At 43.3% G+C, this 26,100-nt stretch overlaps 1 protein-coding gene across 2 annotated transcripts in view; it reads right to left on the reverse strand.

Moving 5' to 3' along the window:
• dtd1 (D-aminoacyl-tRNA deacylase 1) overlaps positions 1 to 26,100 on the reverse strand; it is a 207,290-nt gene that overhangs the window by 9,697 nt on the left and 171,493 nt on the right. For both annotated transcript variants that reach the window (XM_041207251.1, XM_041207268.1), the window contains one exon: positions 8,227 to 8,402. In XM_041207251.1, the coding sequence (XP_041063185.1) occupies positions 8,247 to 8,402 (156 nt within the window). In that variant the 3' untranslated portion in view covers positions 8,227 to 8,246. The remainder of the gene's footprint in view (positions 1 to 8,226; positions 8,403 to 26,100) is intronic.

Genomic DNA, 26,100 nt, shown 5'->3' on the forward strand with positions numbered 1-26,100 from the left:
AGACTGGATGCAGGAATGATGGTTCCTCTGGCTGGGGGGTCTAGAACAAGGGGTCACAGTCTCAGGATACAGGGTAGGCCATTTAGGAGTGAGATGAGGAGAAACTTCTTCACTCAGAGGGAGGTGAAACTGTGGAATTCTCTACCACAGAGGGCTGTGGAGGCCAAGTCACTGAATATACTTAAGAACGAAATGGATAGATTTCTAGACTCCAAAGGCGTCAAGGGGTACAGGGAGAGAGTGGGGGTATGGGGTGTGATAGAGGGTCAGCCATGATCATACTGAGTGGTGGAGCAGGCTCAAAGGACCGAATGACCTACTCCTGCTGCTATTTTCTGTTTCTATGAATACACTGCTTGAGGGTGTGTTGGAAGCAGTTTCAATCATGGCTTTCAAAACGGAGTTAATTAAATCCTTAATTTGCAGGGCTAGAGGGAGACAGCGGGTGAGGGGAGCTAGTTGGTTTGTCTTAGTGAGAGCTGGCATGGACTCGACGGGTGAATGGACTCCATCTATGCTGTAAAACCACTCTATGATCTGACACTTTTCCCCATGGATTGGTTTTGAGAAGATGTTAAGTGTAATATATTAGAAAAACATTGTTAGTAAATTCGACTTCTTTAACGTATGAATGCAGGAAGAATACAAGCACTTGGGTACTTTGAAAGCTGTAGTGTTGAGCTTGGATTGCTGAGCTTAACATTTGAACAGAATGTTACAATGAGAATGGGGCATGGTGCAATACTGAGAGCCTATTCAATGCAGGGGGATGGTTCAAAGTAAAGTGCCAGGGCAGGTACTGCCGGGTCGTTGTGTTGTAATGGGGGAGAGAGAGGGGCAGAAATACCAGCATGTACGGAGCAATGGTGGCTCAGAGGAGAACTGGGGTTTGTACAGAACAGAGAGACATTCAGCAAATCAAAATAGTGTGCTAAAATGTGACAACTGAAATGCAAGACTGGGGGCCAGAATTTTACTTGCTCTCCATTGGCGGGTTTGGCTCATAAAATGCACCATGTGGCCCACTTGCCATCTCCCCGCCTGCTGCCCGGCATGTCAGTAATTTTACAGGGGTGGTGTTGAAGGCATCTGGCAGCCTGCTCACCCTTGGGCCTATTCAGACTCGTTAGTGGCCAATTAATGGCTGCTTAAGTGCCTCATCCCGTCCCTGCTGCTATTTTACCCATGGCAGGTGGGGGGTCCAGGCTAAGTGGGTAGCCAGGCAGCTTTAGCTTCAGGTTGGTGTCGGGCAAAATGGGGGGGTACTTTCTTTGGGGATCCCCTGTAACCTTCCCCTCCCAACGTCATAACTCCCTTTAACCCTTCCCCCTGTAGCCTCTCAAAACTGACCACACCACCCCCCCTCCAAAACCCCTCACTCCCCTCTCTTGCGCCTGCCAACTAGGCCCCACCGATACCCCGGACTCAGCTTCAATCCGGCCTCCATAACCTCCTCTTCTTCACGTTCTGGCTGTAGTCCCAGCAGTGGCCACTGCTCGAACATGGCGCTGCTGGGATTACATCTGATTGGCCGGCAGCTTCCCAAGGTAGGGCTTCCTCCCCAGATGGGGGCAGAAGTCTCGCCAATTGAGCCAATTAATGAATATTAAATGGCTGCAGAGCAACCAGAATGGTTGCATTCCCCGCCATCCAGAAAATCCCACCCAGGATGCAAACATGTGCAGTGTATATTACAGTAAGACAGAAAAAGATCGTTTACACTAAAAGACTTCAACATTAGATATGTAAAAATCTACCTCCCAGTCCTCATATACTCTCTCCCTCTCTCTTCCTCCCTTGTTTGCTCTTTTTCTCAACCTCCATCTCCCTGGTTTTGTTTTTCGACCAATGAACTTCCAAAACTGCCCTTGCTTTGGGGATGGGGTTCATTTCTCCTCGAGACCCACCGTTGCCCAAATCCTGGTCATTTAGCTGTTCATGCGCCTCTTATGGGTACAGAATACAGCTGTGGCACACTGCTCCACCTCCCCATCACCACCGCCCACCCCCCCACACAACACCCACCCACCCACCCCAATCCCCCCACTTCCATGGGACACACTCACTTCTACCTGAAAGCCTGGAAAGAAAAGTCACTCCAAGTGTTGCAGAACCTGAGCACATGCCCTTTTGACAAGCAATCTAGGCTTTAATTATATAGTTACTAGACTAATGTGCATGCATGGCATGTAAAGAGGAAATGCTGCAGGATAAATACTGTACAGGTCATGGTAATTACTTACTTCAAAAACAAATCACTTTATTAAGTAATCGCTTTCACGAAACTCATGATAAAAGATTGTAAAACAATTCGTGACTAATAAATGCCAGCACCTTACACTAAATTAATTTACAAGATAAATGTTTAAAAAAGCAGACAAGGCTTCTTTCAGAACCAGCTCTCCGCAGTGTTTGTATGGGCTTTATATCCTGCTGTTCAGTGCCGAGTTATTCTCAAATTGAACTAAAACACCTGCACTTCAAATCAAAATGAACCAATCTCGACTAAAGACAGGGAATTCTGAAACAGAATGAATGGTGAACGATATTAAGAAATTGCTTTTGCAGTAGAGCTGTGTTGTAGAAGTACAGTTATATAGGACCAGGCCATTCAACTCCTTGATTCCGCTCTTCCGCACAGTTGATTAATTCCATCTGCCCACCTTGGTTCCATAAGCCTTAATACCCTTGTGTCATGAAGATATGTTATATAGAATATTCATTTATAATTTCATCAGCTGTACATATGTATATTGAACATTTTTATATTCAACATTATATATCAAACAAAGGACACTGGCCTACAGCAGCTACTATGTGAAGGAAACAAGCTGCTTTATGGAGACAGAATCTATGGAGCGCTTAGAGGCAGTGGCTAAAATAAGCCCAGACTGAAACCAAAGGGAGGTCACGTGATTCAGCTCTTGGGTAAAATACACTGGATTCGAACTAACAGCGTGAGACTGCCATAGAGACAGAAAGGTCAACAGCCTTAACCTCTCTCTTTCTCTAAAACTTCTCTCATCAAAGCTGAGCTGTTTGTGGTTTGAAAACCCATCAGAAGATCTCATTGCTGCAGACCGAGAGTTCTTAAAAGAGGATTCCAAATCTACACCACTGTCTCCAAGAGAAAAGCAAATCAACCTGCCATGACTATGGAGTGACTGTTTCAGTGAGAAACCCAGGTACCAACAGTTAATGTGGAAAGTGACCCTTCAACTGTAAACAAGCATCCGGACAATTCATGAATATTTTTTTCTGAATTTAATTTTTAATTGGCTAAGTTTAAAGATTTGATACTCTATGAAGTTTTATCTCTTTTTTTGTGCATGCTTGGGGATGCTGTGTATGTGTGTGTGCTTTTTTGCATTGGTGGGAAGTTGGATTTATTTGTTAACAATTTTGTTAACTTTTTGTTAACAACTTCTGCATCTATACCTGAGTGAGTTTTAGCAATAAAACTTAACACTTTACTTGTTAACTTAAGGAACCAGGCTGGCTTATTTCTTGCAACAAGCCATACACAGTTAAGTATATGGATTGAATTAGCAATATCACCTTTTTAAATCCAAACTATGTTCTAAACAACTCAGGACTGGGACAAAGAGAGGAGTCAGTTCACTCTTCCTAACTTGGTGGTAATCCTTGTCTAATAAAAAATCCATCCAGAATCCCAAAACCAAATCTTCTCGTCAATGAAGAGCTTCTGTTTATTAAAGAACAGGTTGATGGGAATCTATGGATTCTATTAATTCCCAAACTAAAGGGCTTTGACTCAAAGCAAAATTACCAGTCAAAGGATGATTTAATTGTTCTTGATCTAGACGGTAGCCCATGGGTGATGCAATGCTTAAATGATGACTAAAACCGACAGAATAACACACAAAGGCAAAGATATGTCAGGGTGTTACATTTAAACAACTGGCAAACTTGCCTGGGGGATTCCCGCGGCTTGTATGACTCATACTTTTCAACATGAACCAGCCAAATACGAAATACAATGAATGTTCGGCCACTTCACTTCCAGGGTTGAAGTAAGAACCAAACAAGCGCACCTTTTGTGGCTCGGTTTGTAAGCACACTTCGTGGATTGAGCAACAGAGGTCAGGAAAATCCCAGGTCTGATCCCTGGCCTGGGCCGAGTGTTGCCACTGTTACTTTGCCTCTTTCCCCCACCGGTGTTTGCTTAAAAAGGAGTTTTACAAGGAAAATTTACAAGAATGATAACAAAACTGTGAGACTACCCCCAACAGGAAAGACTGAACCAAACTGAAAATGTAGGAGACTTGTAGGGGACTTCAAAACTACAGATCATGAGTATAAGGTCATTGCTAATAAATCCAATACAAGAGAGGCTCCTTTGTCCCGAGAGTGGTGAGAATGTGGAATTCCTACAAAGTAGGCAACTAGCATGGGGAGATGGTGATGTAGTGGTAATGTTGCTGGATTAGTAATCCAGAGGTCCAGGCTAGTATTCTGGGAACAAGGGTTCAAATCCCACCACAGCAGATGGTGGAATTTAAATTCAATTAATAAAACCTGGAATTGAAAAGCTAGTCTCAGTAATGGTGACCATGAAACATTAATTTAAAAAAATCTGGTTCACTAATGTCCTTTATATTAGGAAATCTGAAATCCTTACCTGGTCTGGCCTACATGTGACTCCAGACCTCCAGCAATATGGTTGACTCTTAACTGCCCTCTGAAATGGTGTGGCAGGACAATCAGGGATGGGCAACAAATGCTGGCATTGCCCACATCCCATGAAAGAATAAGAAAGATGCATTTCAGAAGAAGTTACATGAAGGTGAAAAGAATAGCAAGTTACACTGATAGGGTTAGATGAAGGCAGGTGAGAGGGAGGGTTCAGACGGGCAAAGGGCCTGTTTCTGTGTCATACATTCTCTCTATGTAGATGGAAGTGTAAAATTACAAAAGGATATTGATAGATTAAGTGAATAAGCAAAACTGTGGCAAATAATTTCAATGTAGGCAAACATAAGATAAATTGGACCTAAAAAGTATAGAACAGGCTATTTTGTAAATAGTGAAACGCTAGAGAACAGTGGAGTTTCGAAGAGACTTAGGTGTCCAATTACACAGATTATTAAAATCTCATAAACAGATACAGAAAATAATCAAAAGGCTAATGCTGGCCTTTCTATCTACAGGATGTGAATACAAGAGGGTAGAAACCATGCTTCAGCTATACAAGGCTCTGGTTAAACCACAGCTAGAGTTACTGTGAGCAGTTGTGGGCACCACATCTTAGGAAGGATATATTGACCTAGGAGGGGGTAGATTGACTGGAATGATATCTGGACCCAAAGGGTCAAGCTATGAGGAGAGATTAAACAACTAGGGCTGTATCCCCTGGATTTAAGAAGGTTATGGAGTGATTTAATCAAAGTTTTCAAGGTATTGGGAAACAGAAAGATAGATAGGGAGAAACTATTCCCACTTGTTGGGGAGTCTAAAAATTAGAGTCAGACTTTTCACGGGGCAATTGGGGGACAGTTCTTCATGCAAAGGTGGAAGAAATTTGGAACACCTTCGCAAAACAGCAAATGATGCTCGATCAATTGTTAATTTTAAAACTAAGATTGATAGGCTTTTGTTAGTCAAAGGTATTAAGGAATGTAGGGCAAATGGCATTAGGTCACAGATCAGGAACAATCTCACTGAATGGCAGAACAGGCTCGAGGAATGGCTACTTCTTTTCCTATGTTCGTATGTAAATAGCCACTTCCTAATTCTTCCCTCCACTGTAGCTCTCACTCGCTCACTGACCTCACTAGCCTTCACCTCATCCACTCCACGTGGACCCTTTAGTCAGTGGTGCCCAACCCGCATGTGGCACCAAGAGGGAAAAGCTGGTTATTGATACCACATCTTTCCAACCCTGCCAATCAGCTCTGATAATTACTCTTCCCCCCAGAGCAGCCACAATCTCTATTTCATTAATTTTCTCCCTCTGAAGCATTTTTTTTTCGATGAAGCCTTGATCTTTGTTTAATTTGTGGTGCTGATGTCACAAGGGCCCCTTCTTTAGTCAATAGTGTCAACTTTCTCCCCGGTTTATAATATGTAGTCCCAGGTTAAGATCCAGAAAGTGCTGCCTGAGAGTGTGGTGGAAGCAAGTTCAATCGGGGCATTCTAAAGGGAACTGGATTATGATCTGGAAAGGAAGAATGTGCTGGGTTACAGGGAGAAGGCGGAAGGGATGGGTATTAGGTGCACTGTTCATTCAGACAGCTGGTACGGACACGATGGGCCAAATGGCTGCCTCCTGTGCAGTGACAATTCTGCGATTCTCTAATTATTAACCCCAGATTCAGCTTTGGTTCCTGGCTTGCACTAAGTTAAGTTGTCAGTCAGGGTTGGCGATAGGGTCGGTACAACCAGCCCTGGTGCAGCGAGAGAGATCACAGAGGAGAAAATTCTGCAGAGGTGCAGGCTACGTTCCGCTCACTGCCTCCTGGGTATCAGCTGAGAATAGGATGTAGCTCAACTGTGATGCCACTTGTAATGAAAAGGCCAAGTGAACATTGATAGTCAAGACTTGTGTCGGAGGGGAAATTTGATAGAGAAATACAAGATTCTGATAACTCTTGACAAAGACAGAGAGAAGCTTCGCTGATTGTACAAGGACAAGGAAACACACATTTAAGGTTTTGGGCAAGAGGTGTAGGGGGAATGTGAGGAAGAATGTTTTTATGCAGACAGTGGTAATGACCTGGAACTCACTGCCCCCGAGGGTGGTGGAAGCAGAGACGATCAATGATTTTGAAAGGAAGCTGGATGGGCAATCGAGGGAAATAAACGTGCAGGGCCACGGAGATAGGGTAGGGGAACGGGATTGACTGGACGGCTTTACAGGTGGCCAGAATGGACTTGATGGACCGAATGGCCTCCTTCTGTGCCATTACGATTCCGTAACTCTATGAATAATAACTTCCTGGACAGCCAGTGCCTGTGGAACCAAACCCCAGCAGGCAACCAACACTTTCACTCGAGGAGATGAGAGCAGTAAGCTGGTGAGTGAGAAACATCAGAAGTTCCTCTTTTCACACTTTGTCACTGAGCAACTGTCTGGGAAGTTACCTAAGGTTACTTAAGATGTGTAAAGGCACAGAAACAGGCCATTCAGCCCAACCAGTTCATACTGGCATTTTTGTTTCACTCAAACCTCCTCCCATCTTTACTAAATCTATCATCTCTATCCCCTACTCCCTCATATGACTGCTCAAAAAGCTGGGCTGATCAAGAAAAGAAACAAAAATTACTTTTACAAGTGGTACTTAATAGAAAATTCTATTCTTCCCTATTTTTGTTCTAAATTAAACCCTGTAGGTGACCCCCAGCTATAACACTTTGTTCGCAGGGTAAGCTGTTCTAGGCCACCAGCTTCTGCACTGCTAACACTTCATTAATAACCAGCACGAGGTGTTCGTTCAAACAGGCTGAGCTGTCTTAACTGTGTGATGGGAGGCATTATCTCCAAACAAACGCACACACACACCCCCGTGATATCCATGAGACTAGCAAAAGAGCCTCGGTTATCCCCTCGTCATCATTGCCAAGCTGGGCCTGCAGTAGAGTTAACTCAGGCCTACTCGGCTTTACCTCACCTTCTCCAGTTTTGAACTGGAACGGTCCAGCTGATAGCTTGGCACTTACTTTTCCCTCCATGCAATGCGTTTTCTTTCTGTCCCAATTCAGAAAACCACTGGCTGATTTTTGTCTACCCCTCAGATCCTCCTCCGAGCTACAATCTTGGGACAGCTTTACTGACTGATCGTCGGGGCTTTGTTGGTGAAACGCCGTTCATTCCGGTCACCCCCTTCTCAGCCGCTATGATCAAGGGGATCTGCCAGGTTGTCACAGCAGCAAATGATGGCGGAGCAGCAGATATCCAGTGATAACACTCTGACAAATGGGCCGGATAACTCAGACTCGCCTTTCACAGAATTAAGGGATATGGGGAGCAGGCAGGAAAATGGAGTTGAAGCCCAATATCAGCCACGATGGTACTGAATGGCGGAGCAGGCTCAATGGGCTACGTGGTCTACTCCCACTCCTATTTTTCATGCTCTTATGTTCTACTGTTGCAGTTCCAACTCTAAACTGGGCGCCAAGTTCGGGGGAGGAGAAATGGGCTAACAAAGTGTAAAATACAGAATGTAGTTAAACCAGGAGTTAAACAATGGAACAGTATATACATACCAGTGTTCTACACTGAAACGTTAGGGCTCTCTTTCTGATGAAACATCCCCATCGGCACCACTGCTTGCGCTGGGGTCATCTTTGCTGCGTGAGGCACTTTTCTCCTTGGTGTATTCCGAAGGTACTTTAGTTCTGGTCTTTTCCTTTCTTTGCTGCTGTTTTTCCAGTTTTGTAAACTGAAAGCACATAAAAGAGAAGTTTTACTCAATAAGCCTCATGAACATTGTCAGCACTTCAGCATCTCACAATAACCGCAGGCATTGCCAACTCTTTCCTAATGACTACGCTTCAATGGCCAGGAGCTGGGGGAATTCCCTGGAGCTCAGTCCTGCAGTTGCCACGGTGCGTTCTATTCAGCCTCCTCTCAGAGAAAGCGGAGACACCATTCAAAACCATCCTGCTCCCTCCGTCATCCATCTCGTTTCACTGGACCCGGGGTATTTCTCATTCCCTCCCACCCCGTCACTATCTCCAACAGCAGCTCCCAAACCCGTGATCTCCACCAATTCACAAGGACAGGGGCAGCAGATCCATGGCAACACCAGCGCCCGCAAGTTCTCATTTAAGTCGCACGCCATCCTGACTCAGAAACATCTCGCCGCCCTTCCAATCCATCGTCGCTGGATCAGAGTCGATGGAACTCCCCACTTCACAGCGCTGTGGGACCACTGTCACCATATGAGCTGCAGTGGTTCAAGGAGGTGGGTTCACCAGTGCCTTCTCAAAAGGCAGCCAGGGACAGGCAATAAATGCTGACTTTGCCAGCGATGCCCGCATCCCCAGTAATGATGTTAAAAAACAAAAAAAATTCCTCCAATCATTCTTCAGTCAGCAAAATATCCCAATTCCCTTTTGTTTGGTTCAGGAGATACATTATTTATTGCACCAGGTAGCAAGCAACCTATTCCAGATCAATTATTCATGAGTTAAACTTAGCTTTGATTCTCCTGTTCTGGTATTGGATAAAACACATCTCTAAATCTGATCACAGATTCCCTTTTGTAAAATTTTAATCATTTCTTTTTGAGAACAAGTGTAGCTTCTATCTTTAGCTACCGCGAAAGGTAGCTTCACCTTAATCATGATAATCAGAGTGCGGTGAAGAGCTTATGGATGAGCCACTGCAGACGCACATTAATACAGTGCAGCAATCCAAGACATCCCTATAGTATCAGCAGCAAAATATCAGACAACATTTCTCTGGTCCTTTGAACTCTTAGTTTAGACAAAAAATAAAAGCAAAATACTGCAGATGCTGGAAATCTGAAACAAAAACAAAAATTGCTGGAAAAACTCAGCAGGTCTGACATCATCTGTGGAGAGGAAGACAGAGTTAACGTTTTGAGTCTGTATGACTCTTCATCAGAACCAAAGAGTAGAAATGTGGTGAAATATAAGCTGTTTAAGGGAGGTGGGATGGGTAGAGCTGGAGGGCCAGTGATAGGTGGAGGCAAAGAAGAGATTGCCAAAGATGTCATGGACAAAAGGACAAAGGGGTGTTGACAGCGGTGATGTTAGCTAAAGGATGTGCTAACGTTGACATTAAGGGTAGAAAGCAGGACGAGCAAGTGACAGATAGCCCTAGTGGGGGTGGGGTGGGGGGAAGGGATCAAAATAGGCTAAAAGATGGAGATAAAACAATGGATGGAAATGCATTTTAAAAATAATAATAGAAATAGGTGAGAAAAGAAAAATGTATACATAAAAAAATTATAATAATTATTAGAAAAAGGGGGGATCGGAAAGGGGGTGGGGATAGAGGAGAGAGTTCATGATCTGAAGTTGTTGAACTCAACGTTAAGTCTGGAAGGCTGTAAAGTGCCTGGTCGGAAGATGAGGTGCTGTTCTTCCAGTTTGCGTTGAGCTTCACTGGAACATTACAGCAGGCCAAGAACAGACATGTGAGCAGGAGAGCAAGATGGTGTGTTGAAATGGCAAGCGACAGGGAGGTCTGGGTCATGCTTGCGGACAGACCGAAGATGTTCCACAAAGCGGTCACCCAGTCTGCGTTTGGTCGCTCCAATGTAGTGGAAACCGCATCGGGAGCAACGAATGCAGTAGACTAAATTGAGGGAAGTGCAAGTGAAATGCTGCTTCACTTGAGAGGAGTGTTTGGGCCCTTGGACGGTGAGGAGAGGGTAAGTAAAGGGGCAGGGGTTGCACCTTCTGCGGTTGCATGGGAAGGTGCCGTGGGAGGGGGTTGAGGTGTAGGGGGTGATGGAGGAGTAGACCAGGGTGTCCCGGAGAGAACAGTCCCTACGGAATGTCGAAAGTGGGGGTGAAGAGAAAATGTGTTTGGTGGTGGCATCATGCTGGAGTTGGTGGAAATGGCGGAGGATGATCCTTTGAATGCGGAGGCTGGTGGGGTGATAAGTGAGGACAAGGGGGACCCTATCACGGTTCTGGGAGGGAGAGGAAGGTGTGAGGGTGGATGCGCGGGAGATGGGCCAGACACAGTTGAGGGCCCTGTCAACCACTGTGGGTGGAAAACCTCGGCTAAGGAAGAAGGAAGACATGTCAGAAGAACTGTTTTGGAAAGTGGCATCATTGGAACAGATGCGACGGAGGCGAAGGAACTGAAAGAATGGGATGGAGTCCTTACAAGAAGCGGGGTGTGAGGAGCTGTAATTCGAGGTAGCTGTGGGAATGGATGGGCTTGTAATGAATATTGGTAGATAGTCTATCACCAGAAATTGAGACAGAGAGGTCAAGGAAGGGAAGGGAAGTGTCAGTGACGGACCATGTGAAAATGATAGGGTCCCCCTTGTCCTCACTTATCACCCCACCAGCCTCCGCATTCAAAGGATCATTCTCCGCCATTTCCGCCAACTTCAGCATGATGCCACCACCAAACACATCTTCCCTTCACTACCCCTGGCAGCATTCCGTAGGGACGGACCCTCCAGGACACCCTGGTCCACTCCTCCATCACCCACTACACCTCAACCCCCTCCCACGGCACCTTCCCATGCAACCGCAGAAGGTGCAACACCTGCCCCTTTACTTCCCCACTTCTCACCATCCAAGGGCCCAAACACTCCTCTCAAGTGAAGCAGCATTTCACTTGCACTTCCCTCAATTTAGTCTACTGCATTCGCTGCTCCCAATGCAGTTTCCTCTACATTGGAGAGAGCAAAAGCAGACTGGGTGACCGCTTTGCGGAACACCTTCGGTCCGTCCACAAGCATGACCCAGACCTCCCTGTCAGTTGCCATTTCAACACTCCACCCTGCTCTCATGCCCACATGTCCGTCCTTGGCCTGCTGCAATGTTCCAGTGAAGCTCAACACAAACTGGAAGAACAGCACCTCATCTTCCAATTAGGCACTTTACAGCCTTCCGGACTTAACATTGAGTTCAACAGCTTCAGATCATGAACTCTCTCCTCCATCCTCATCCCCTTTCCGATCCCCCTTTTTTCTAATAATTATTACATATATTTTTATCTATAAATTTTTCTTTTCTCACCTATTTCTATTATTATTTTTAAAATGTATTTCCATCCATTGTTTTATCTCCACCTTTTAGCTTATTTCGATCCCTTCCCCCCACTCCACCCCCATAGGGCTATCTGTCACTTGTTTGTCCTGCTTTCTACCCTTAATGTCACCATTAGCAAATCCGTTAGCTAATATCACCACCATCAACACCCCTTTGTCCTCTTGTCTATGACATCGTTGGCAACTTCTCCTCTGCTTCCACCTATCACTGGCCTTCTCTCCAGCTCTAGCTGTCCCACCCCCCTTAAACAGCTTATATTTCACCACATTTCTATTTCTCTTTAGTTCTGATGAAGAGCCATATGGACTCGAAACGTTAACTCTGTCTTCCTCTCCACAGATGCTGTCGGACCTGCTGAGCTTTTCCAGCAATTTTTGTTTTTGTCTTAGTCTGGACATCTGGTTACTAAAGTAAAATGGGTGAGATTTTGCCTCCGCAGGATGTGTAAACGTTTGCTGTTAGCTGGACCTCCCCCTGTACCTTGTCGATACAAAGAGCAGGATTTTCTGACCTCACCAGCCACCGGAATCGTCCGCTCCTGCCGAGAATTAATGGAATTTTGGTTGGCCGCTGAATGTCCCATGGAGGGTCCCACCACAACAGTGCCAGAAAATCCCGGCCAAAGATTTTGCCCACAAAGTTAGTGGAAGGGTGAGTTGATGACAGTGCTCCCAGGGAAACAGGGTACCTGGGAAACGAATGGGCAGGAAGACCAACAGGATTATCTCCTTAACCAATGAGATTTAAGGATTGGAAATAAACAATGGGAGGATTGAGGAGGATGAACGTAATGTCAAAACAAGTACTGAAAGGGAAAGAAAGACTGGGTTAAGAAAGAGAGAAAAGAGACAGAAAAAGTAGAGAAAAATATTTAAACTCTGACATTTTAAAAATCTCCTAAAATAATTCACAACCTGAAGGAACGAGACACCACACTTAAAATAGTTACCTTTCAATGCCAGAGAGGTCGATTGGAAGCCCTTTAGCACATCACTAAATGGATACTAATGCTTGTAATTACTAGTCCTAAATATCTGCAGCAGATTTTGTTCATATCCACTGTGCAAATACAGCAACTTCATGAAAGTCAATGTATGTCGCTGGTGAGACAGAGAGATGCTAATCATGGAGTGGCAGACAGCAATTCTTTCGATATCGCTGTTTATCTCCCCCTCATCGTACCATTCATGCGCCATTAGCCTCACTGTTATTCTGACAGCAAAATCTGACTCAAGGGCAGGAATTCGCCAGCCCTCCGCAGAGGGTTCTCTTGTGGTGGGGCCAGCACAGCATTGAAATCTCCGTTCACAACGGCGGGACTGGAAGATCCCACCGGCATGAGGGGCTGGGAAATTCCGGCCAAGGTCTCTGGGCCTTTGACTGCTCTTGTCAAACACATCAGGCCCATTCAGTGCCACCATTCTCCAGAGTTACATCTGGTGACAGCATATATCTATCCCACCCAAGATGTGGGAAGGAATGTTCCAGAAGGAATTAAAGTGAAATGTGTGTCAGTCAGTAACAGAGTCGGCCCAGAATAAAAATTGTCTTGCTCTAAGTCATTTGTGTTTTCATCTGTGGATCCCAAATAATCTGCAGTGCCTGGGCTGGAGGGTCTGAGCTTTGAGGAAAGATTGAATAGGCTGGGTTTGTTTTCCTTGAGCAGTGAAGGTTGAGAGTGGACCTGATAGAGGTGTATAAGATTATGAGGAGCATAGATAGGGTGGATAGGAAGGCACTTTTTTCATTAGTAGAGGGTCAATAACCAAGGGGCATAGAATTAAGATAAAAGGTAGAAGGCTAAAAGGGGAGCTGAGGAGAAATATTTTCACCCAGAGGGTGGTGGGAGTCTGGAACTCACTACCTGAAAGGGTGGTTGAGTCAGAAACTCTCGTAACATTTAAGAAGTATCTAGATATTAACTGGCATTGCCATAGCCTCCAGGGCTATGGGCCAAGCGCTGGAAAATAGGATTAGTGTAGCTAGATCTTTGTTGACTGGCGTGGACACGATGGGCTGAATGGCCTCCTTCTGCACTGTAAACATCTATGAGTCTATAAAATCAGCATAGTGAAGAGAATTGATGACAATATTTCTGCTTCTAGGTTTAGAGGATGCTCATCTAGTATTGCTTTCAAAGATCCTGGTATTGTTTTTGCCTTTTGGGTGAATTGCAATCTTCACTCATTAATCAATGTACGCTACTTGACCAAGGACTCCTTCTACTGCTAAACACAGTGGCATTACGATGAAACCATGGCAAACACTGATGTAGTCTTTCCATACCATTATCGGTTACAAAGTAGTTTAATTGTTCACAACTGTAAAAGATCTTGGTTGTTGGAATTGCATATTTCCAGGACTTTTCCCAACCTGGATTGGATGAATTATTGGGAGTAAACCTTAGCTCCACTAAACTAAGTTTCTTGGCACAAGGACAGATCACTGGGCCACATTCTCATCATTACACTTTGTGGGGGACAGCCCAGGTCCCCGTCATCGTGCTCCTGGAGCAGATTTATGTTGGTTCTGCATTTTTTTGTGCTTCAATTTAATACTGAAGGGCAGTCAGCAACAAATCGCTCAGTGATAAGAGAACAATGCCCAATATAATGAGAGTCTCCTTTTGATGCATATTTTGCATATATCTGGGCTGCAGAGACCTGCTCCTGGTCACTCAGACTCAGCAGATTGCCAAGACATGGGTGGTCACAAACAAGTTGCCTTGAGCAACACAAACGGCAAAATATCTTTTTTAAAAAAATAACTTATTTTTAAAAAGAGGGAGAAAGAAGCTTAAACTGAATAACTTCCCCCATTCTGTTCCCTTTCAAAAAACGTTATAACTGTTTCAGTTGCTTTACATCAGTACCTTTTCACTTAATGCAATGGCAGCTCTTAGGGACACGATGAACATTATGTTCTTCCTCAGTGACCCATTTGTACAAAGGATGAAGGATATGGTCACCGTCAGTCCCCAGAGGTATAACATAAAAATTATAGTGCAATATTTTCTGGTTTAAATAAAAAGTTTCACCATATACCTTACAATAGCTATAGAGTTAAAGGTGAATTATTTCACTAAACCTGCAATACGGTCACAATCATTAATGTGTCAGTGACAACATCGTATTGAAGCAGCGTGTCGGATTCACAGTGAAAAACATAGCAAAAATGAATATCACCATCCTGTAAAATAGTCTGTATGTTTGTTTTGGTATCCAGGTGGGAGACAGCCCTGGGAATAAGGCACTTTTGTGACACATTTGAAGGAAATACTTCCAAGCACCACTAACGTTGAAGCTTGTTGACTTTTTGCACCATCGGTTAGCTTCAGGGACGTCTGCAATGTGATTCCCTTCTGCCATCCCATGTTCATTCCCAGATCCCTGACTCCGAGGTTGACTGGAATTTAGGATAAACACTTGTGCCTCAGAGAAAAATCAAACCAAATGTTACCGGGATTGATGACTGTAAGGATCCTAATACCTTCATCATGGAATGTACTTGGAAGAATATCTAATTCTTTACCCTTCTCCTCACTCCAACCCTCAAAAATACTGAGGGTGGAGGAGAAAACCGAGGTGGAAAAAAATATTGCCAACAATAACACTATGCTTGTAAACTGCACTTATTCTGAAGCTTTGCATCTCAAAGCCAGTCTGTGAGTATTCTTCCTTGTTAAAGTTTTGCTTACTGATGTACTTACTTGACTCCCAAATCCACCAAGTCTTTTGTGTGATGAAAGGCTGATGTAAAGGCACAATTTCAAAGTTGCAGATAATACAAAACTTGGAAACATAATTTTTTTTAAAAAACAGAGGAGGATAGTCACACACATCAGAAGGACACAGACAGAATCGTGAAATGGGCAGACAAATGTCTGATGAAATTTAACGCAGCGAAATCAGATTAAGGAGAGGGTAGAGTCAACATGAGCCGAGGGAGAGAGATAAGTGCTGGCATATAATGGAGGAAGAATGAATGGTCAGCATGGATTTCAAAAGGGTAAGTCTTGCTGGATCTCATTGAATTTTTCGAAGAGGTAACAGTTAGAAATGCAGCTGATGCAATAAAGAGTGTGTTAGTAATGCAGCATAAATTGTTGTTCCCTTTGAGATTGGGTTTTCTTGCGTATCAGTCCTGATGAGTAGAAGATGAAAAGCTTCAACAGCAAGTCTCTTTTTTCAGCAATATTCAAGTGCTGCACTACCAAACGACTATGAATAGAGATTCTTTAGTCTGCAGAATTCTCTTCTCCAGAGAGCAGTGGAGGTTGGGTCATTGTATTTATTCAAGATAGAGTTAGATAGATTTTTGATAGATAAGGGAATCAAGGGTTATGGGGGGCAGACAGGAAAATGGAGTTGAGACCACTACCAGATTAGGCATGATCCTACTGAATGGCGAAGCTGGCTTGAAGGACTGAATGGCCTACTCCTACTCCTAGGTCCGATGTTCCTATCTGGATTTCCAATGGGACTTTGATTGGATACCAGATAATAGGCTAATGAATAAAGTCAGATCATGCAAAGTCAGGGGGCAAGTGGCAGAATGGATAGCTAGCTGGCTGCCAGACGGAAAGGGGAGATTGGGGGTAATGAGTAGCTCTTCAGTGTGGCAGAAGCATTGTTCCACGAGAATCGCTGATGGGACCACTGTTGTTTACAATTAATATTAATAATTTAGACTTTGAAATTAAAAGCATAATTTCTAAATTTGCAAATGTCACTAGGTCGGGGGTGTCGATACTGCAACACTAAGGAGGACTGTAACAAATTATAAAAAGATTTTAATAAATTTGCAGTTTGGGCATATAATTGGTGAATGAATTTCAACATTGGCAAGTGTGAGATATTACATTTTGGCAAGAAGAATAAGAAGGCCACATGTTACTTGCAAAATAGGAATCTAAATGGGGTGGAGGAAGAAAGTGATCTGAAAGTCCAAATGTCCAAATCACTCAAAACAGCGACACAGGTTAATAAGCCCATAAAAAAAATGAGCACTAGGGTTTTTATCTCTAGAGGGGTAGAATTGAAAAATAGGGAAGTTATGTTAAACATGTACTAATCCTTGGTTAGAGCACTGTGTGCAGTTCTGGTAACCATATTTGAAAAGAACATAGAGGCACTAGAAAGGGTGCAAGAAAGATTTACAAGAATCATACCAGGACTGGAAGGTTACAGCTATAGTAAAGAATGAACAGACTGAATGTCTTTCTCTTGGAGAGAAGGCTGAGCAGTCACATAACAAAGGTCTTTCAAATTATGTTTTGATAGGGTGGATAGACAGAGAGCTTTTCCAATTTTGGGGAGAAGCAAAACTAGAGGCTATAAATGTAAGACAGTCACCTAGAAATCCAAAAGGGAATTCAGAAGAAACTTCTTTATCCAGAGAGTGGTGAGAATGTGGAACTCACTATACCTCACTGAGTGGTTGAGGCAAATACTATAGATGTACTTAAGGGGAGGTTAGACAAGCAAATGAGAAAGAAAGGAATAGTGGGTTATGTTGATAGAGTTAGACAAGAAAGGATGGGAGGAGGCTCGAGTGGAGCATCAGTGCTGGCACGGACTGGTTGGGCCAAATGGCCTGTTTCCATACTATTATGATAAGTAATCCTATATGATTCTGTGATACAATTTGATGGGAAGAATGAAAAGAGGCAATGTGAACTAAATGTTACGATTTCAAGAGGGGGTGCAGGAACAGAGACCCTGAATCTGTAAATACACAATGAAGGTGGAAAGACAAGTTGTTCGAAAAAATTATACGGGATCCGTGGCTTTAATATTAGAGGAACAGAGTGCAAAAGCAAGGGAGTTATGCTAAATGTTTAAAAAGACTGCTTAAGCCTTAGCTGACAGGCTGTGTTCAATTTTGGGCACCACACTTTTGGAAGGGTGTCAAGGTCTTGGGGGAGTGTGCAGAAGAGATTTATTAGAACGGTACCAGGGATGAGGGACTCCAGTTATGTGGGGAGGCTGGAGAAACTAAGGTTGTTCTCTTCAAAACATACAAGGTTAAGGGAAAATTTGATAGAGGTGCTTAAAAGCAGGAATGGTTTTGATAGTGTTAAGCAGGAGAAACTGCTTCAGTGGGAGAAGGATTGGTAACCAGAGGACACTTGGTGATTGACAAAATAACCTGAGGCGGCATAAGAGAATGTATTTTTATACACAGCGAGTTGTTGTGATTTGGAATGCACTGCCTGAAAGCAAACTCAGTACTGAACATTCAAACAGGAGTTGGGTAAATATATGAAAAGAAAAAAGAGCAGGGGAATGGTAATAATTGGATAGCTCTACCAAAGGGCTGGCACAGGCATGATGGGCTGAATGGTCTCCCTTCTGTTTGATTCATTCTATGAGCCTTAGAGGAAATCCAAAATTATGCTGGAGTTTTTTAAAAAAAATACAGGAGCTGGTAAACAGTCAGTTTTAGCACTGGGGATGTACATGCTTTCAGCAATTAAGCAAAAAAAATAAGCACAACCTTGTCAGAAAAAAAATACTGGAGGAAATCACAAGGATTGTGGTAAGGAATTAATAAAGTTGCCAATCTATAAAGCCTTGGGGTTGGTCAGAGTTTGAGTAATTGCAGTGGATCTGTTGTGTCAGGAACAGGTTTTGCTCAGTTTTGAGACCCAATCTAATTGTGAGTCACTTGTTAACACTGTATTTATAGTGCTGTTGTATAATATTTGGGCCTTGCTTGTACTGTTGAACTGCTGCACGGATATGATTTACATAGCAGATTTGACAGAAAATATTCCTTTACTCACCACCACCTTCTCAAGGGCAATTAGGGATGGGCAATAAATGCTGGCCTAGACAGCAATGCTCATGTCCCATGAACGAATAAAAACAAAACTTGGACATTCAGCCATTTATCTCACATTTGTGCATTTCCCAAATTGCTCATGTTCTCTAAGTGTAACAAAGTATTTAAATAATAAATATTTGACTATAAGTAGAGAAGCTGGAAGTGCTCTCCTGAGAGCAGAGAAGGTCTAGGAGAGATTAAATCGCAGTGTTCAAATCATGAGGTGTTTTGATACAGTAACTAAGGAGGAACTATTTCCAGAAGTCGGTAATCGGAGGACACAGATTTAAGGGGATTGGCAAAAGAACTAGAGGCAACATGAGGAAACGTTTCTTAGCAGTGAGTTGTGATGATCTGGAATGCACTGCCTGAAAGGACTGTGAGAGCAAATTTATTTGTGACTTTCAGAAGAGAATTTGAAGAGACAAAAAAAAAATTTGGGGAAAAGGCAGGGAAGTTGGGACTCATTTGATAGTGCTTTCAAAGAGCCAGTACAGTCTCAAAGGGCTGAATGGCCTCCTTCTGGGCTACATCGTTTTGTGGTTCTGTATAAGTCAAAGTACCCTTCAGATTTTGCTATTCTGATACTCGGGCTGCAGATGAAAAAAGACCTTCCGAACATTTTTCATCAGCTTTCACAAAAATAAATCCTCCACCGAATCAATCACCACAGCAACGCAAATAACTTCTGCCGGGACAAACAGGACACTCAGAGTTCAGCTCAAAACGCTGAAATTATTGGCTTGCCTTTGCAATTCATACTTATCCCCACTTTGTACATGCGGGAAGCAAATGAAAATGACATTCACTAAGAGGGAGCAAATATCTAAATTCTCAAAAGAGGTTAATAGATGCTTGTAAAATGATGCAGAAAATTGCCGTCGTATGTTGTTAGATTGAAAACAAAATGCTCGCCGTCGGAGGTTTGTCAACCTTTCCAGAGCAGCTTGAACACTTGACGACTTCCAAAAGTACAAAAATGTTTATACGAACAAGAGGAGGTCATTCAGCCCCTCGAGCCTGCTCTGCCACTCAATTAGATCTTGGCTAATCTGTACTTCAATGCTATTTGCTTTAATCCATATCTCTCAATACCCAAACCAAATAAAAGTGTCAATCTCAATGTTATAAGTTTCTGCTTTGTGGGGGAGTGGGGGGGGATTGATTCCAGATTTCCACTACCTTCTGTGTGGAAAAAATGCTTCCTGATTTCACTCCTAAACAAGTTAGCTCTAAATTTAAGGTTAGGCCCCCTTGTTCTGAATTACGCAGTGGAGGGAATACTTTGGCTGGAATTTTCCAGCCCCTCCCTCTAGAGGGATCTTCCGGTCCCGCCGGAGTCAATGGGCGTTTGAATGGCCTGCAGGATCGGCCGCGCCAGGGCCGGAAAATCCCGGCCTTTGTTTCTATTTGCCCGACTGAATCCCTTTTAACCGTCTCAATCAGATCACAGGGTTGCCTACCCCAGGACTGTCCTGGAGTTTGCAGTAATTAATGATTAATCTGCAGCATAAACCTGCCAGCGATCCAGGAGAGAGAAAAAAAATCATCAAAAAAGAATGTGTAGTTTTATTTTTAAAAATTCAGCTTCTTTCAACACTTTCATGTATTTAAAAGTGCTGAGAGTTGGAGAGAAAAAGGCTGTTTGACAGGCATGGCTGTTCGAAGGAGGGAGGTCATGTGGTGAAACCTCCAGGAAAACGTCCCACTCGAGTTGGCAACTCCGTCAGATCATCCTTTAATCTTCTAAATTCAAGGATCAAGTCTATGCAACCTGTTCTCATAATTTAACCCTTTAAGGCCAGTATTATTCTGAAGAGTCTACTCTGCACCCCTGCCATGACCAATATAACCTCCCTGAAAGGTGCCCAAAACGGAACACAATAATCCAAATGGATCCTAATCAAGGCTATGTGCAAATGAAGCATGACTTCCTGCCTAATAGCAATAGACAAAAAGAAACAGTGAAGAAATTAAGGCCCAGAGTTCAGGGGAGGTCCCCCTGGAAACAGTGACCAAAACATGGTAGAATTTCGCATTCAGTTTGAGAGGGAGAAACTTGGGTCAGAAACAACTGTACTAAACTTAAATAAGGGTAATGACAAAGGAATGAGGCAGAGTTAGCTGGAGTGGACTGGGAAAGGAGTTTAGCAGAAAAGACAGTTGATGAACTGTTTAAGAAAATAGTTCATGACTCATGACAAAGATATATCCCAGTGAGGAAGAATGATTCTAGGAAGGGAATAAACCAACCGTGGTTAACCAAGGAAGTTAAGTGTAGTATCAAATTGAAAGAAAAAACATACAATGTGGCAAAGATTAGTGGTAAACCAGAAGTTTGGGGAGGTTTTAAAAACCAACAAAAGATGGCCAAAAAAAGAGGGAGAAAATAAACTTTGAGGGTAAACTAGCAAGTAAGATAAAAATGGACAGTAAGAACTTCTTTAAATATATAAAAAGGAAGGGAGAGGCCAAAGTGAACGTAGGTCCCTTAGAGAATGAGGCTGGAGAAATAATAATGAGGAACCAGGAAATGGCAGAGGAGTTGTATAAATTCTTTGCATCAGTCTTCATGGTAAAAGACATTAATAGCATTCCAAAAATACTTGTTGCCGGAGATCACCGGTAACGGTTGTTGACTTAGTACAAAGAGGAGAAGAGTCAATTCTCTCTTAACTCTCAATTCTCTTTATTCACATTGTTAGATCATCTACATATAGCTTATACGTCTGGTTAAAGATAGACATGCAGTTTACTGCAGGTTATACAGTTTTATACCCAAAACTAGGATCTAAACGCACACCTACTAGGTTTCTCTGACTCTCCCTGAGTGGTCACAGAATATAAAAGCTAATACCCGAAAAGGAGAGCTGACGCTGACCAGGCGTTCCATTCTCTCTCTCTTTCGAGTCGTCCCTATGTTGCTGACATAGGTTCTTCCGCTTCTGCAATGGTTGGTCTCTGGAGTTCTCACTGCTTCCACACCCGAAATCCTCCAGCCTTATACTGAATCTTATCTCTTCAAGCTGTGTTGTCTCTCTCCCATTGGTTTAGGCCTGCTTGCCTAGTCTGTGGCATATTCTCATTGGCTCTGTTCCAAGATTTAGGTAGCATTAACCTCATTACTCCTTTTCTAAATAAGAACTTGTGTCTCATCACATTTCTTTTGTCTTTGCGAATTCAAACTGGTCCCAGCCAGCTCAGGCCAGTGACTGAGCTCAGGTTACTTCAGTTCAAAAGTTGCTCAGGAAGTTTCTCTGCAGCCCCTGGCCAACATACTAAATAATCAAGGAGCAAAAAAGGGGAGGAAATAAATACAATAATTATCACTGGAGAGAGGTACTAGGGAAACTAATGGGGCTAAAGGCCGATAAGTCCCCTGAACCTGATGGGTTGCATCCAAGGATATTAAAAGAAGTAGCTACACAGATAGTGGATGCACTAGTCTTATGTAGTGATCTTCCAGGAATCCTTAGATTCTGGAAAAGTCCCAGAAAACTGCCAATGTCAAACCCCTATTAAAAAAGAGAGCAAGTCAAAAAACAGGTAACTATAGGCCAGTTAGCTTAATATCCGTCATTGGGAAAATGTTAGAGTCTATTAAAAAGGATGTAATAGTAGATCATTTAGAAATGCATAATATAATCAAGCAGAGTCAGCATAGCTTTATGAAGGGGAAATCATGCCTGATAAATGTATTAGAATTCTTTGAGGAGGTAACAAGCAGGATAGATAAAAGGGAATCAGTAGATGCAACATATTTGGATTTCCAAAAGGCGTTTGATAAGGTACTGCACATAAAGCTACTTAATAAGGTAAAAGCCCATGGTGTTGGAGGTAGTACATTAGCATGGATAGAGGATCAGCTAACTAATAGAAGACAGAGAGTTGGGATAAGGAGGGCATTTTCAGGATGGCAACCTGTAACTAGTGGAGTGCCGCAGGGATCAGTGCTGGTGCCACAATTATTTACAATATATATATTAATGACTTGGATGAGGGAAGTTAACGTACTATCACCAAGTTTGCAGATGACACAAAAATAGGTGGGAAGGTAAGTGGTGAGGATGACACAGAGAGTCCACAGAGGGATGTAGACAGGTTAAGTGAGTGGGCAAAAACTTGGCAGATGGAATATAATGTGGGAAAATGTGAGGTAATGCACTTTGGCAGGAAGAATAGAGGAGCTGAATATTATTTAAATGAAGAAAGACTGCAGAAAGCTGCAGTACAGAGGGGTTTGGGGGTCCTTGTGCATGAATCACAAAAAGCTAACATACAAGTTCAGCAGGTAGTAGGGAAGGCAAATGGAATGTTGGTCTTTATTTCAAAGGGGATGGAGTATAAAAATAGGGAAGTCTTGCTAAAAATATACAAGGCACTAGTTAGACCATACCTGTGAACAGTTTTGGTCCCCTTATCTGAGGAAAGATATACTGGCATTGGAGGCAGTCCAGAGAAGGTTCACTAGGTTGATCCTGGGTATGGAGGGCTTTTCTTAAGAGGAGAGGTTGAGTATGTTGGGCCTGTACTCATTAGAGTTTAGAAGAATGGGAGGCGACCTTATTGAAACATATAAAATTCTTAGGGGCTTGTCAGTGTAGATGCTGAGAGGTTGTTTCCTCTTGTGGAAGAGTCTAGGACCAAAGGCCATAATCTCAGAGTAAGGGATCACCCATTTAAGGTAGAGATGAGGAGGAATTTCTTCTCTCAGAGGGTAGTGAATCTGTGGAATTCTTTACTGCAGAGGGCTGTGGAGGCTGGGTCATTAAGTATATTCAAGGCTGAGATAGACAGATTTTTCATCAGTAAGGGAATCAAGGGTTATGGGGAAAAGACAGGAAAGTGGAGTAGTGGGTTATCAGATCAGCATGACCTTATTTGTGATGTTTGTGTTTAATATTTATGCTTTTTTGTGTAAAAGGACATTTTAATAAAAAAAGAATTGTTATATAAAACCTGCCAGTAGGGTGTGCTAAGTCCCAGATGTATTGCCCTCCGGTGGAGAATAAGGAATAAAGGAACCTTCAGTTTTTCACACAGGAAGTCGGAGTTCAGAAGCAGATAGCTGTGTGTGTATTCTTAATTGTTAAGAAGTGACAAAACGCTTCATCATTGAATGGCAGAGCAGACTCGATGGGTTGAATGGCCTACTTCTGCTCCTACATCTTATGGAAGACATTAACAACGTGTTCACTTCAGTGACAAGGCTTAACTGAAGGTAAAAGCAAAATACTGTGGACGCTGGGAATCTGAAACAAAAACCAAAAATGCTGGAAAAACTCAGCAGGTCCAGCAGCATCTGTGGAGAGAGAAACAGAGTTGATGGTTCAAGTCCATATGACCCTTCTTCAGAAGCTGTTAATATATATAAGATGTTAAATGAAGATGTCAATATAAATGAGATGAAAGTCCTAAACTTGCTGAAATGATTTAAAGTGAAGAAATTCTCAAGGATAAATGGTATTGTGAGAAAGACAAGCCTGTCAATGAGCAAGGCACCAACAGCGTCAGTCATTACAAGGGAATTAATGGACACCAGGAAAGTGCCAGTAAATTAGAAGCAGGTTACTGTGATCGCCATTGTTCAAATGGGTGACAAAATAAAGCAACTACAGATCTATCAAACCTACTTCAATTCCATTTAACATAATAGAAACAATTAACAGAGTAAATTTGAGCATAATCTGTACAACTTCCTGATAAACAGCAGACAACACAGCATTAGATGGGGAAGACCCTGTCTGACTACTTCCTTGCTTTCTATGAGGAAGGGGTTACCCAAGTTGTCTGTGGTAAGATACGTTTTTTTATTCATTCATGGGATGTGGGCGTCGCTGGCTAGGCCAGCATTTATTGCCTATCCTTAAGGTGGTGAGCTGCCTCTTGAACCGCTGCAGCCCATGTGGTGTAGGTACACCCACAGCGCTGTTAGGGAGGTCAGTCCAGAATTTTGACCCGGTGATACTGAAGGAACAGTGATATAGTTCCAAGCCAGGCTGTGGCTTGGAGAGGAATTTGCAAGTGGTGGTGTTCCCATGCATCTGCAGCCCTTGTCCTTCTAAGTGGTAGATGTCACGGATTTGGAAGGTGCTGTTGAAGAAGGCTTGATGAGTCGCTGCAGTGCATCTTGTAGATGGTACACCCTGCTGCCACTGTGCATCAGTAGTGGAGATAGTGAATGTTTAAGGTGGCGGATGGGGTATGGATCAAGTGGGCTGCTTTGTGGTGAACGGTGTTGCACCTCTTGAGTGTTGTTGGAGCTGCACTCATCCAGGCAAGTGGAGAGTATTTAATCACATTCCTGACTTGCGTCTTGTAGATGGTGGACAGGCTTTGGGGAGTCAGGGGGTGAGTTACTCACCACAGAATTCCCAGTCTCTGACCTGCTCTTATGACCACAGTATTTATAAGGTCGCTCCAGATAATGGGAACCCCCCAGGATGTCGATGGTGAGGATTCAGTGATGGTAATTCAGTTGAATGTCAGGGGGAGCTGGTTGGATTCTCTCTTGTTGGTGATGGTCATTGCCTGGCATTTGTGTGACACAAATGTTATTTGCCACTTATCAACACAAGCCTGAATTTTGACCAGGTCTCACTACATTTGGGCATCGACTGCTTCAGTATCTGAGGATTCATGAATGGTACTGAACATTGTGCAATCTCCGGCAAGCATTCACACTTCTGACCCAATGATGTGGGGAAGGTCATTGATGAAGCGACTGAAGATGGTTGGGCCAAGGACACTGCCCTAAGGAACTCTTGCAGTGATGGCCTGGGGCTGAGATAATTGGCCTCCAACAACTACAACCATCTTCCTTTGCGCTAGGCATGACTCCAACCAGTGCCCCTGATTCCCATTGTCTTAAATTTTGCTAGAGCTCCTTGTTGCTAAACTCAGTTAAATGCTGCCTTGACGTCAAGGGCAGTCACTCTCACTTCACTTCCTGATTTCAACTCTTTTGTCCATTGGATCAAGGTTGTAGTGAGATCTGGAGCCACGCGATTCAGGCAGAACCCAAACTGAGCATTGTGAGCAGGTTATTTCTGAGTAAGTGTCGCTTGATAGCACTGCCGAAGAAATCTTCCATAACTTTGCTGATGATTGATTATAGACTGATGGAGCAGTAATTTTCCACATTGTCGGGTCGATGCCAGTGTTGTAACTGTACTGGAAAGGCTTGGCTAGGAGCATGGCTAATTCTGGAACACAAGTCTTCAGTTCCATTGTTAGGATGTTGTTGGGGTCCATAATGTTGTATCCAATGCCTTTAGCCATTTCTTGATATCATGTGAAGTGAATCGAATTGGCTGAAAACTGGAATTTGATATGCTGGGGACTTTAGCAGGGGACCAAGATGGATCATCCACTCAGCATTGTGTGGATGATTTACTGATGTGTTGGGCTCCCCCACCATTGAGAATGGTGTTATTTGTAGACACACTTCTCCAGTCATTTGTTTAATTGTCCACTACCATTTACAACTGGATGTGGTAGGACACAAGAGCTTTGATCTGTTATCTTGGTTGTGGGTACTCTTAG

The sequence above is a fragment of the Carcharodon carcharias genome, chromosome 2 (assembly GCF_017639515.1).
Source record: "Carcharodon carcharias isolate sCarCar2 chromosome 2, sCarCar2.pri, whole genome shotgun sequence".
In the NCBI taxonomy this organism is placed as follows: Eukaryota; Metazoa; Chordata; class Chondrichthyes; order Lamniformes; family Lamnidae; genus Carcharodon; species Carcharodon carcharias.